The sequence below is a fragment of the Micromesistius poutassou genome, assembly GCF_964030765.1.
Source record: "Micromesistius poutassou genome assembly, chromosome: 2".
Taxonomy (NCBI): domain Eukaryota; kingdom Metazoa; phylum Chordata; class Actinopteri; order Gadiformes; family Gadidae; genus Micromesistius; species Micromesistius poutassou.
The window spans coordinates 7,580,050-7,594,268 of record NC_140272.1 but is presented as its reverse complement, the minus strand read 5'-3'; the positions used below and the strand labels follow the sequence as shown (position 1 = coordinate 7,594,268).

The 14,219-nt window shown below is 50.6% G+C and overlaps 1 protein-coding gene across 5 annotated transcripts in view; it reads right to left on the bottom strand.

Moving 5' to 3' along the window:
• phc2b (polyhomeotic homolog 2b) overlaps window positions 1–14,219 on the bottom strand; it is a 37,808-nt gene that overhangs the window by 1,655 nt on the left and 21,934 nt on the right. For 3 of the 5 annotated variants that reach the window (XM_084464296.1, XM_084464295.1, XM_084464292.1), the window contains 7 exons: window positions 8,564–8,889; window positions 7,154–7,439; window positions 4,745–4,974; window positions 3,664–3,793; window positions 3,272–3,425; window positions 1,690–1,804; window positions 461–833 (listed from right to left, as the gene is read on the bottom strand). In XM_084464296.1, coding sequence (XP_084320422.1) covers window positions 461–833; window positions 1,690–1,804; window positions 3,272–3,425; window positions 3,664–3,793; window positions 4,745–4,974; window positions 7,154–7,439; window positions 8,564–8,889 — 1,614 coding nt within the window. The remainder of the gene's footprint in view (window positions 1–460; window positions 834–1,689; window positions 1,805–3,271; window positions 3,426–3,663; window positions 3,794–4,744; window positions 4,975–7,153; window positions 7,440–8,563; window positions 8,890–14,219) is intronic. The other 2 variants (XM_084464293.1, XM_084464294.1) reach the window with 2 other exon arrangements.

The window sequence follows — 14,219 nt, the reverse complement described above, 5'->3', positions numbered from 1 at the left end:
GCATAAACAATTCACAAATATCACTCTGGAACTTTTGGATTCATTTTTTACTTACTTTATGAGTTTGAAAACATGATGCATTTTTTCAGCATTTCTCACCAAAAAAAATACTTTGTAACTGAGAATTTTAAAATTTCCCGTTAAAAAAATACACAAAATGTTCAAATGTTCAAAATGTTCAGATCGAAAATAATGTACAAATATGAATCCAGCTGTTCTGCAATTTCTATAAGACATTTAATGAATAAAATAAAATAAAATAATAAAATAATAAAAAAATAAATAGTTTCAACTATATTCGTTTTTTGATCAAAAAAACGAAATCAATATTGCGATCAAAATCGATTAATCGCACAGCCCTACTTCCAAGGGGAGTCACCAACGGGCACGGCCCAAAGAGCCTCTGGACCCTATTGGTCAGACTGACAACCAATCACAGAGCAACAGAACCCCCACTGACCGGGCAGGGAGCGGATGAACTCGGACACCTCCTCCACGTTCCACTTGGTGGGGTCGCAGGGCAGGAAGTGGCGAGGCGAGCCGCCGCCGCCGTGGTGGCCCAGGTCCCGGGCCTCGAGGACCTCTGGGTCGGACCCCCGGCCGCCGGACTGGCGCAGGACGCGTGCGGAGGAGGAGGCGGGCGGGGCCGGCGGCAGGGGCCCGTTGGTGGGGGCCGGTGGCGGGGGGCCGGAGCTGGCGGCCGACAGAGGGGAGGGGGGCTCCTCGTAGCTGGACATGTCGGAGCAGGGCGTGGAGCCGTCCTGACTGGGCTGGGACGCGTGGGGGGAGGACACCGAGCCGCCCTGCGTCTGGTGGGGCGACGGGGGAGACTTCTGGGGGACACAGGGGGGAGAGAGGGAGGACTTAGGGACAAGTAATGCACAATTTAGGTGTGTAGGGTCATCCCCAGGGAGACACTCACTCACTCACTCACTCACTCACTGTTGGCCGCAGCCAAACACAGGCCAGACTACCGCAGTGGCGATTGGCTCACGGTGGTGAGTGATGAGTCCCCAGGCACCGTTCAACCAATCAGAATTAAGGGTTATAAAACGGTGATTCCGTAATTATTTTGTTCCTTTTTATGTCATGTCACATGTCACTTGCACACCCCTGTTTCCCATCGGGGATTAATAAAGTGTGTCTTATCTTGTCCAGGGAACACTGTAAGAGTTCTGTTAATCCAAGTCATTATACAGGCAGCCCAGCCAGCGCCTCGCAACATCGGAAGGTTAATGGAAAAGAGAGGAACAGTGAGAAGATGAATAATCCATGAAGCCACACGCCGCTGGGAAGTGCAAAGAGGACACTTCTGATCAGGGAGGGATAGGGAACTTATTACCACAACAAGAGTGCACAGAGTGTGTGTGTGTGTGTGTGTGTGTGTGTGTGTGTGTGTGTGTGTGTGTGTGTGTGTGTGTGTGTGTGTGTGTGTGTGTGTGTGTGTGTGTGTGTGTGTGTGTGTGTGTGTGTACGCGCATTTGTGTGCGCGCATGTGTTTGTGTGCCTGTGTGTGTGTCTACGTTCAAGAAGTTGGATTTCTCAAACAGAACAAAGTTCAGTCTTATTTTGTTAACCGATTCACACATAAGAAAAAGTAAAAAGTGTATCAAGAATAAATGTAATGAAGCAACATCAACGTGTGTGTTGGAGGGCGAGTGGTGGCCCCGGGGCCCCGGGGGTCCGTACCCGTTTCTTGGCCTCGCTGACGGGCCGGCTCTGGGTCCTCTTGCGCCAGTGGTTGGTGGGTTTGCTCCGCTCCGGACGGAAGAGCCCCATCCTCTTGGAGCAGCCCACGTTGTACCTGGAGCCACACACAAACACACAACCACTGTGAGGACACAAACACACAACCACTGTGAGGACACAAACACACAACCACTGTGAGGACACAAACACTCAACCACTGTGAGGACACAAACGCACAACCACTGTGAGGACACAAACGCACAACCACTGTGAGGACACAAACGCACAACCACTGTGAGGACACAAACGCACAACCACTGTGAGGACACAAACGCACAACCACTGTGAGGACACAAAAGCACAACCACTGTGAGGACACAAACACACAACCACTGTGAGGACACAAACACACAACCACTGTGAGGACACAAACACAAACGCACAACCACTGTGAGGACACAAACGCACAACCACTGTGAGGACACAAACACACAACCACTGTGAGGACAAAACACAACTACTGTGAGGACACAAAACACAACCACTGTGAGGACACAAAACACAACCACTGTGAGGACACAAAACACAACCACTGTGAGGACACAAACACACAACCACTGTGAGGACACAAAACACAACCACTGTGAGGATGGCTCCGTTCTCCACCTTGACTCCACATAGCCTCCCCCCTTACCCCCCAAACCCCTCTTAAGAACTTATTGTATGATGTACGTCCTGGCACTTAAAAATAGTACTTAGCATTGTGTAGTGTCTTACCCTAGCTATCTTTGTTGTATACGGGGAATGGGTTAACCAAGTGATTGTTAGTGCTTGCCACTTGTTTCTATGAACATCCTTACTGTACCGACAGATAGATATATTGTTGTTTCTCTTTCTTCTGACAAATGAACTGCTTGTAAGTCACTTTGGATAAAAGCGTCCGCTACATTCCCTTAATGTAAATGTTAATCTCCATACCGGACCTCTCTGGGTTTCTAACACGAGAACACGCTATGGTAAAAAAATATGCTCATCTCTACACTCTGATCCTCTGAAGAACTAAAAGAGTTTACAGGAGAGCTACACAGGAGAATACCCGGCTAGGGTCAACTAAGAATATAATCAAATCTATCTCTTGGTGCATATTTAACATTAATTACATCTTATGAAAATAGGATTCTAGCAAACCGGTCTATTCAAGTTAACAATAAACAGCAGTTAAGAACACAATGTTTCCATAGTGCTCCGTGGACCCCCCCCCCCCCCCCCCCCCCCCCAGGACCCCCGTTGAGACCCCTCTGGACCCCCCCAGGACCCCGTGGAGACCCCTCTGGACCCCCCCTAGGACCCCGTGGAGACCCCTCTGGACCCCCCCTAGGACCCCGTGGAGACCCCTCTGGACCCCCCCTAGGACCCCGTGGAGACCCCTCTGGACCCCCCCAGGACCCCGTGGAGACCCCTCTGGACCCCCCCTAGGACCCCGTGGAGACCCCTCTGGACCCCCCCTAGGACCCCGTGGAGACCCCTCTGGACCCCCCCTAGGACCCCCCCTAGGACCCCGTGGAGACCCCTCTGGACGTACCTCTTGGCACACACCACGGAGCAGAACCTCTTGGAGCCCTTGAACTTGTAGGCGAAGTCCACCCAGCCGCAGTACTCACAGGTCAGCTTGGGCTCGTCCTCCTCCTCCTTGTCTGGGAGGGGGAACACACACACACACACACACACATACAGGGCTTAAAGCAACACACCCAGGCGTTACACACACACAGGCATTATAGCAACACACACACACACACACACACACACACACACACACACACAGGTGCCATGAATGTGGAGGCATGTGTGTGTGCGTGTGTGTGTGTGTGTGTGTGTGTGTGTGTGTGTGTGTGTGTGTGTGTGTGTGTGTGTGTGTGTGTGTGTGTGTGTGTGTGTGTGTGTGTGTGTGGAGGTGGGGGGGCGGGGTTGTACCGTGCTGGATGAGGTCGTCGGGCTCAGAGTCCGTGTTGGCGGCCTGGCTGGCAGGGGTCTTGTCCGGGTCGTCTGACAGCTGGTGGTCCGACTTCTTGGGGCTGTGGATCAGGACGGGAAGACGCTCCACCTGGGGGAGGACCAGGAGGTGGGGGGGGATCGTGAGCCACTGGAGATGTAATGATCATGATAAATATTAATAAAACGCTGCTATAATGAATGGGGGGTTTCAATAAATAATCAAATAAAAAAATAAAGACTGTAACCTGTTTTTTGAACTAGCTCAACTACATCCTTCATTTGTTGTGAATGGAAGTCCCCTCATTTAACGACCATCAGATTCTTATAACTGCATTAGTGCTAGTTTTCTAGTGGTATGGTCAATCTTAGTGAACAAAATGGACTCTTTATGTAATAATTATTGTATAATCAATAAAAAAACTGAAGTTGAACCATATCGTGATGTAGTGATTGTTATCAATGACATATTTGCCATTTGCTCTCAAGTTCAACTACACTGATGATGATTGTTATCAATGACATATTTGCCATTTGCTCTCAAGTTCAACTACACTGATGATGCAATGCGACAGATGTCCAGTGGGGGGCGATGTGGGCCCAAACCGAACCGCACCGGTATCGCTACTGTCATTCCCATAATTTGCCCGTACCATAATATTAGCAGAGATGGATTTCTACCCAGCAAATGTTGGTGGTTTTAATCAGTTGAACAGATTCAACACGGTTTTTTTGGGCTTTCTTTTCTCACACCTGTACCGTTTCATAATCACTGCACTGCACACCTCCAGACTATAAATCACCCAATCCTTCAACGATAACCTGCTCAAAATAGGCTTCCTAAACAGAGGGTGATGATGATGATGATGATGATGAGGAAGGGGCCAGTGTTTACTCCCTGAACGGTCCCTGGGGGGGGGTGCTTTGGGAATGATAGGTTTGTTTACTACAGTGGGGTAGCGTTGCTAGGAGAGAGAGAGAGAGAGAGAGAGAGAGAGAGAGAGAGAGAGAGAGAGAGAGAGAGAGAGAGAGAGAGAGAGAGTATAGAGAGAGTGAGACTTACACACACGGGGAACGGCTCGGCTCCCTCCTGGATCACGAAGCCCTCGATGACATGCGTGAGCACCTGCGGCTTGACGATAGCCTGGGGTGGCTTGTTCTCCCCGTTGTGCGGCGCGCTGGCCGTCACCGCGGGCGACTCGTCCCCGTGGCCCGAGGTCATGGCCGGGGGAGCTGGCTGAGGAGCGGCCGGAGGAGGGGGAGTCCGCGGCTTCTTGTCCGAAACCCCGTCTGCTGTGACCGGGAGAGAAGCACGCTTTGGTGATCGACGCAAGTGTTGATTCTCTATAATATTAGCTTAGTAAATGTATAACTGCAGGGAAACTTTTAATGTACGCTACAGCCCCTTTTACACACATGTCCCTATGAAGCGCACTTATGAGTGGCTTGGCAAACGTGTTTTTTTTATCCACCTGCTTTGTTTTGTAGTCTTGAGATCCACCTGCTGACTTCAAAACACGCAAACCGAGAAACAATCCGCACACGACCGGCAATATGTTCGGTTTTCCAGAGTAAATGAGTCAATTAATCAGAGACGAGTCCATAGACAATCGGCGACAAGGCTCCCGATCGCCTTAACTTTTGCGAAAACACAAAAGAAGCGTGTTGCATCCGACCGGAGATCCGTTGTTCCGTTACTCCCATAGGGTCAGAACATCCACAATAACCCGGCAAACACATCCACATCAACCCGGCGAACACATCCACAGCCACCCGGCGCTGCTCCCCCGATCCCCGCAGCCGAGAGGCGGCGTGTGCAGCAGCGGACTGACGCGCTCCCGCCGGAGGATCCACCGTGGAGACCCCGAGCGAGGCGCCGCCCTCTCCCTCCCTCCCCGGTCACTTCCCCGCGGCCCCCCGGGGCTCAGACGTGCCTCAACACCAGAACCCAGGCGGCTCTTACCAGTAACCAAGGCCCATATGGAATGACGAAACTAGGGACGGATATACCATTTAAATATAATTAATTTCCAATCGTGAGCTTTAGGGAAATTATTCGCAACTTTTTAGAAGCCCAAAGTCCATGTGACCTAATGTATGGTTGTGACCATAAGTACACAGAAGAAGTCCAACCGCCTCGCCAGACGAATAGGCTTTAAATATACCGAAATAAAACCTTTCCAGCGTTTTTCCTCCAGAAATGTTGGGCTAATTGATCAACCACATGGTGTACTTTAGAATAGATTCCATAAGTCAGCAGGAAGTGGTTCTTTGGCCCGGTGGTGAGCGTTACAGCTCCCTGACAATCAGACCTCAAACCACCGACAACAAACACACCCCGCCGGCCACTGTTGTAACAACAAGCACCGCCTACACAGCCATCCACTACGACCCAAGAAAACATGGGTCTCTCTTGGTGTAGTGCTTATGGATTATCATAACATAATATGATACAGGAAAGTACAGACATGTACTTTACTGTAAACGACCCTCCCTGCGTTTAATTTACCTAAAAATAAAACGTTTTATATCTTCAACGATCAGACTCACTGAATGTGCTGACAGAACGAAAAAAACAAAACGTGAGTGGGTTTGATTCCTGGCAGACATCTCGCCAGTGAATCAGAGTAAAAGCGTTTAAAACAGAAGTAGACAGCCTGTATATGTTAGCAGCCCACCCATTTATTTACTTTACTTGTGTGGTCACAGATTCTATATGATCTCCGGAATATGAACATTTTCCAGACCTTTAAAAGCTTTTCTGTTTTTCTATGCGTTGCTTTAGAGGGAAAAGTGTTTTGGTGGACGTTTGACGCTGAATTCGACCAATACATCAAATTAAAAGCTATTGCACATGTGAGCCTGTCCAGCGCTCAGTCCAAGTTACTGATAAAGCAGCCTAGACACACTCAAGATAAAACCAGAACGTCATGTCCATCTGTTGTGAAAAGACACCCCTGCTTTTATTTTGAAAGTCCAAACATTCTATGTCTACAGATATGTAGATTTACCGTTGTTTGTGTCAAGATGAGTGCACCGTGTTTACATTTAAGCATTTCAATATTATCACACTGCTCGACACCATAAACGTACATACTGAACCATATACAAGACGGCACGGAAATACAGCCAGGAAACACAATCATTAAACAGCTCTCTCCCTAAAGCTGGGCTGTCAGGGGCTAGCCTGCCTGCCTGCCTCCAGCGAGCCCCCTTCTCTATCCTCCTCTTCCGGCAGTGTGACCACAGGTCTCTGGCACCATTGGGGGCCCCCAGAAGAGGCCGGATCCTTATTATATAGAGTTGTTCCGATACCTATAGCAGTATCGGAAATTCCTCCGATACTGCCTAAAATGCAGTATTGGGTATCAGCGAGTACGCAAGTCTATGCACCGATCCGATACTCAAGTTCAGTAATCTGAATCGGTATCGGGAAAGAGAAAATGGTATGAGAACATTTCTGGTTCCTTACCTTGCGTGGGCCCAGATGGGGGGGCAGGAAGGCTGGCCTTGGGCTGTGGTTCTACGGGCTTGCTGGGCTGGGGTGGAGGTGGAGGCGGTGGAGGAGCGACAGGCTGGTGGTGCAGTGGTGGTTGCTGCTGCTGTTGATGCTGCTGCTGTTGGTGATGGTGATGGTGGTGGTGATGGAGGGGGTGGGAGTGGGGGTGGGGGTGCGGCGAGGCCGTGGAGGTGGGGCCGGCTTCTCTTACCACCAATGAGGTGGGCTTATCTTTACTGGCTTGGATCATTCGAGAGGCCTGAGAAGAAGAAAAAAAAAAAAGGGTAAGTCACTTTTTGTGAGTAGAGCTCTTAATCACAGTCACAGACTCAAAGGGCTTCACAGACCCATTAGACGACACCCCCCCCCCCCCCGCCCCAGTCGTAAGCCCTCTACAGGGCGAGGAGCCAGAAGAGCAGAAGAGCATCCGTCCGTCTAGAGATGCTGAGGAGTGTGAGGAGGCAACTCAATAAAGCAACTAAAGGAGAAGGAATCTATTGAATATGTTTGGGACGCTGTTGAGGTGTGCACCAGATAACGACAGATTACATCCATTATGAGATGACCTGACAGACCTGGATTTGTTCCTTTAAAGAACATTTGCATGCATCATTCTAAGTATTCAGGATGTTCCTGAATACATCTAAAACTAAAACCAGCCTCTCTGCCTCCAGCTAGGATTAAACGCTGTGGCTGGCACACACGCCAATGAATGGCAGTTCAGTTTGACAGTTGTAATTATTTGCACGTTAAAAACCGAAACATGAGAAACCTGATCAGCTCTTCAGGAGGCTGTATGCAAATCAGGTCGTTAAGTGTCCTCTCTCGGGAACTCCCTGCCCTCCCACAAGAATTACAATGCCACCCAACACGATGTTGCAATGTGACAAATGGCACATGTATAAAATATGCATTTTAATACTCAATAACACTATTGACTAGTCCTAAAAAGGCTTAAGAGTCTTGCTATTTAATTTACTAATTGAATGAAGTCCTTCAGCAGATGTTTATAAAAATGTACAGAGACAGGTCATTAAGGAGCAGGTAGGGGTTAGACAGTACAGAGATAGGTCATAAAGGAGCAGGTGGGGGTTAGACAGTACAGAGACAGGTCATTAAGGAGCAGGTGGGGGCTAGGGCTTAAGATGTCTACAGGAAGGCTCTGGGCATTGGAGTTCAAACCCACAACCTGCTCTACTCGCCACGTACTCAGGACAGACACAAGAGAAACAACATTTGTAACACTCTGATAACTGTGTTCACACAGAGTAACCAATGATAATCCAACATCCGTCACACTCTGAGAGCAGTGTTCACGTGGAGTACCCAATGATAATCCAACAGTCAAAGAGATGCGCGTGTCCCCCCCACGTGGGCTCTCACCGTGGGCTGGATCTGCAGGTTGATGGCGGTGAGCTGCACCGGCTGGGCCTTGGCGTGGCCCAGCGAGGCGTGCAGGGCCTGGGGGTTGACGGTGGAGTGGAAGATGGTGGCCTGGTGGGGCCCGGCGGTCTGGTGGGGCCCCGGCTTGGGCAGCACGGGGACTGGGTGTGGGCAGGGCTGGATGGAGGCCGTCTGCAGCAGCTGGCCCTGGGGCCGCTGGGAGGACTGGGCGCTCTGCTGCATCACAAACTGGTGGTGCTGGTGCTGCTGCTGCTGCTGCTGTTTGTGCTGAGTGACCAGAGAGTGGGGCTGGATCTGAGTGTAGGCTGGAGGGAGAAGGGAGAGAAGAAGAGGGTTACATTTACATTGAGGGCTTTCGTCTCTGAGGACATTACTTCAGCCAACTGTATTGGCAAGAGCTGGTGTTGATTCATGACTCTTTCCTGAATTCCACAAACTACTGTATTACCACCTTTGTAGTGAGATATGGCCTCGGCAGCCACTATAGGGACTTGAAGATTGAATCCCTTCATAAAGCAGGGTCAGTACAACGTTGCACAACACATAATGGGGTGCCATTTCCTCTCCATACCTCACTGACAGACATCATTAGCTAAACCACGTCAGGCTAATGATCACCTTCAACCTATTTCCTCCTTCTCAAATCTCGAAGCACCAATCACACGACCCCAAAATATAAACTGAAGAAAAATGTTGTTTTGTTCCCTTAGCCTTCACCTTGCTTGCCACCACCCCCATCCTGTTGAAAGACAACCCTGCTGAAAGACAGACCTTCTGGAGTAGTTTAGCCTCTCCTGCCATTACTCAAAGCCTTCGTCAACCAGTGATCTGTCGCCACTCGTCAGAGCCAATGAGAGACAACCCGAGGCCCGGACATAGCTCATTCATCATGGCTCGAAGCCCCCAACATCGAGTCGTGTTGGGGGCTGGGGTGAGGGGAAACCGGTTGGCTTATCCATGTTGACTGAGAGAACCATGTTGGCTTCACCAGTGGAGGTAGGAGCTTCACCAGTGGAGGTAGAAACTGTCCAGTGCGGGTAGTAGCTCTCCAGTGTCTCTAGTGGAGGTATTAGCTTCATCAATGAAGGTACAACCTTCACCAGTGGAGGTAGCAGCTCTCAAGTGGAGATAGCAGTAGCTCTCCAGTGGAGATAGAAGTAGCTCTCCAGTGGAGGTAGTAGCTCTCCAGTGGAGGTAGTAGCTCTACAGTGGAGGTAGTAGCTCTCCAGTGGAGGTAGTAGCTCTACAGTGGAGGTAGTAGCTCTACAGTGGAGGTAGTAGCTCTACAGTGGAGGTAGTAGCTCTCCAGTGGAGGTAGTAGCTCTCCAGTGGAGGTAGTAGCTCTCCCATTGGGTTAGGAGCCCTCCAGTGGAAGAGAAAAGCTACAGTGGAGGTAGAACCTCTCCTCTCTTAAACTATGGGTCAGGATCATCAAATGGACACGATGCAGTTGGAGCTGGCCTGACAACACAAGTAAAACTTGGAAAAGATTGGACGACATCAGGGAGAAAGAACTCACCAAGGCCTATTCCTTCTCCCACAGATCCACCAAGTTACCCCGTAGGAACTCTAGAAGTAGTCAATGGTGAGTCAGCATTCACACCCCCACACACAGAAAATAAATATTCCCCACACCACCCAGGAAGCAGTCAGTACAGATGACTCATGCTCTTATTAGTACATCTTTAAAAAAAGGACAAAAAGTGAAACAGCATCATCCCACGTCCCTCCATTCTCTGACAGAACCTGTCTCGCTCCTCCCCGGGCAGACAGACGGCGGAGCGCCTGTCTGTCTGTCCGGTTCTGATGGAGCTGACAGCAGCTCTTAGCGACGGCTTGTGTCGCGTGGACACGTCGGTGTGCGGACACACCATCACACGGTGACATTTAACACATCCTCCAGCAATCCGATGACGGCACCAAAACAACACCAGCCGTACGCATCCCCCAGAATCCCCTCCTCTCCCCTCCCCTCCCCTCGTTCTCCGCACTGCATTCTGCGTGGGCGACCCTCCATCTGGTTTCCAACAGTATGTTTTCCCCCCTCTTTTCGTGAGGCTGCAGCCACAGTCCAGGCCCTCATGTGGAAACAAATAGTAGACGTTCCTCCTGGAAAGTATTGGACTGTCATCAGGCTGGTCTGACGCCCTGGGAGTGTCTGTGAATGACGATTTCAGTTTAGCTGAAAGCATCCTTGAGCAAGGCACCTACGGGTAATAACCCATGTCTCCTCATTAATGCCTCTGCAATGCTGCCTCTTTAATGCTGCTTGACTCCCGGTCGTAAGGTTCTGGGTTCGATCCCCGATGTCTAGAATCTAGTTGTAGGCATCCTTGAGCAAGGCACCTAATAACCCCTGTCTCCTCATTAATGCCTCTTCAACCCTTGACTTAGTCTCTTTGGATAAAGGCGTCTTCTTTGAGTGACAGTAGATCGTAAGTAGTGTGCAGGGACATGACCACAGGCTGCCCAGCCTCGGGGGACTGCGGGCCGAGCTGGGGGTCATTTCATCAAAGGGTCATTAGGTCACATGTGGCCTCTGGATTCACCCCCGCAGCGGACCTTCAGCAGACACCCAGAGGAGAGGGGGGTGGATCGATACAGCGGCCGGGGGGGCCAGGGGCGGAGGGGCAGGTCTGAGACCGAGGGCCAGATAGGACCATCAGCTCCCCAAGGGAATCTGGACAGCTTTCTCAGGCTCGTAATGAGGACCAGAGTGGGGCCAGGGAGGAGAGGAAGTCATTTAAAACCATAGCCCCCCCCCCACTCCCCTAACCCGCTCCCACAAGGCTCCAGGATTATGGCCCGCTCGCCTACAGAGGCAAGGCTACACACACACACAAGCATGGCTTTATGCATCCGTGTTTGGACTCGCTCCAACACACAGTAATCTTTACATACACATCGTCTATGGCTTCAAACACACAGCTCGTGTCTAACTCTACATGTTCCACACACACACACACACACACACACACACACACACACACACACACACACACACACACACACACACACACACACACACACACACACACACACACACACACACACACGTTGTGTTAGAGTTTGTAGCGCTGCAAGATACTGTCTACCATGTAGTCCTTAAGGAGAGAGTTTGGTCCAAAGCGCCCTACAGAATCGAGATGCTTGTTATCAAGAAGTGAGGTAGTGGGCTAGGGCAGGATACTCTGGGAGGGATACAGGAAGGCTGCGACGTTAGGGGCATTGTACCCGGTACTTTTCAGGTGGGGGCCCCAGGCCTCCTAACCACCAGCGATGTGTTGCTCTAGCACGTGTATCAGAGGTGACAACGGTTTCATTTCCCATCTGATTCAATTTATTTTTAACACCTTGGAAAATCCCTGAGTCCCCACACACAGGCTGCCGCTCTGCCACACACACACACACACACACACACACACACACACACACACACACACACACACACACACACACACACACACACACACACACACACACAACCAGGTCAGCCGTTTGTACAAGTTCACCATCAGACTCTACAACTAACCAGCAGGTGAAGAATAGCGATTTGCTCCATTGACAAAAGGTTCCCCCTCTTCAGACCCTGATAACCGTCAGCTTTATGCACGGATACCAGATACCCCTGTAAAGCCACCAGCCACCAGGGCCTCTGTTCAAACCCTGCAGTGTACCGTAGCAACAGTATGTTACAGAGTGATCTGTAGCCCTAGTGAACCGGTCCGGGGCGGTTTGCACGCCCTAGGGTCCGTTTTTCCGCCTCCGTCAACACGGCGTTCGTTTTCACTCCGTTTCATCATCCGGTTGGAAGCGGCCTGCCTCACTTGAGCAAGGCACGTCTTCAAACTCTCTGTTCGAAGCTAGTATGACTACCACATGTTATTTTACCATTACACTTTGACGATAGCAACAAAATGTGTGATCTTAATATTATTGTTTATGTCATTGATAATGTATTGAGCACAATGCTTGCGACTTGGCGACTACTTGGTTCTTAAATCTCACCTCAAAAAACACAATTTGCCATTGATTAATCAATCTCTACCTACAAAGGGACATAACTCTTGTATTGAACGTTGTGAAAGCCAGTTCCGGTCGTATCCATGGAGTACAGCCTTTATTTCATCACACACGGAGACAATGAGTCATGTGTTTTCCGCATGGGTTTTCCCATATCCAATGGACCAATGGGGAAATCTGGGCTCCCCACTGGGATCGGGCCACACACACTGTGAGTGTGAGACCCTCTAATTGTGTCTGGGCTTGAGATGTGCGTGTGCAAGTGTGCGCCTGTGTGTGTCTGTTTGTGCCTGTGTGTGTGTGCGTGCGTGCGTGTGCTTGTGTGTGCGCCTGTGTGTGTGTCTGTTTGTGCCTGTGTGACTGCCTGTGCATGTGTCCGTGCGTGTGTATGTGTGTGAGCATGCGTCTGTCTGTGTGTCTGTGTATGCGTCTATGTGTGCATGCGTGTCAGTGTGTGCTGCATGAGTGTGTGCTGCAAGTGTGAGCCTGTGTGTGTTAGCAGGGTGATAGCCACGGTCTGCCAAGAGGAGGCGACGACAAACGCTGGGGAACAAAACGGACCACCGAGCGGAACAGCTGCCGGCCCCCCACTCCATTCAGCCAACCCCCCTGCAGCAGAGGGAGGCCCACCCTCCCTCTGCTGTCTGAGGGCTCCATTACCACTTCTCACCAGCAGCAGACATAATAAACCCCCACACACACACACACACACACACACACACACACACACACACACACACACACACACACACACACACACACACACACACACACACACACACACACACACACACACACACACACAGACACACACACACACACACACACACAGGGTCTTTGATTCCCAAACGTCTAGTCCTGGGCTCAGGGTATCACCGTGGAAACCAACACCGAGCCGTGCCTCGATGCGGAGATGTTTTGGGTCGTAGTGGTGCAGAACATCTGCTCAAACCCTGGAGGAGCCTACAGAGGGCGAGCTCTGGAGATAGGCCTGCACCTCCAGGACTCTAGAGCAGCCTTGGTCACAGACACACACCGATGCACAGACACACACAAGCAGAGAGACACACACACACAAAAAGAAACACACACACACACACACCCACCCTCCCACACACACGTGTGTTTACAAAAGGTTTAGCCCCATCATGGTCTTGTAACGGGCCCTTAGACAAAGATCATTTGCATGCCCTTATTGTCGGCCGTGTACTAAAGAACTCGTCAGTAGTCCCGCCCACCAGACACCGCCCCGGGACCGCTGCCCGGGTCCCCTGAGGACACCTGTCCCTCATGGCCAGCTGCCATGGCAACCGAGGAGACGCGTGCGGTGGCGTGCATCCAGGTTTGTGATGCCCTCAACCACACACACACACCATACGAGTGAAGAACACATACACACACACGCACACACACACACACACACACACTACAAACAGTCCACAGTATCTCAGACGCTCTTGTCTTCACTTCTCGCTCTGTGGTGAAAACAACAGGCTATCGATCACTATTATTACTATTGATTAGGTTATCTTATGACCCGTGCGATCACATGACATACTATTTCAACAGATGCCACCGTTTTACTCCTGATATCGGAAGGGCATATCGGTTG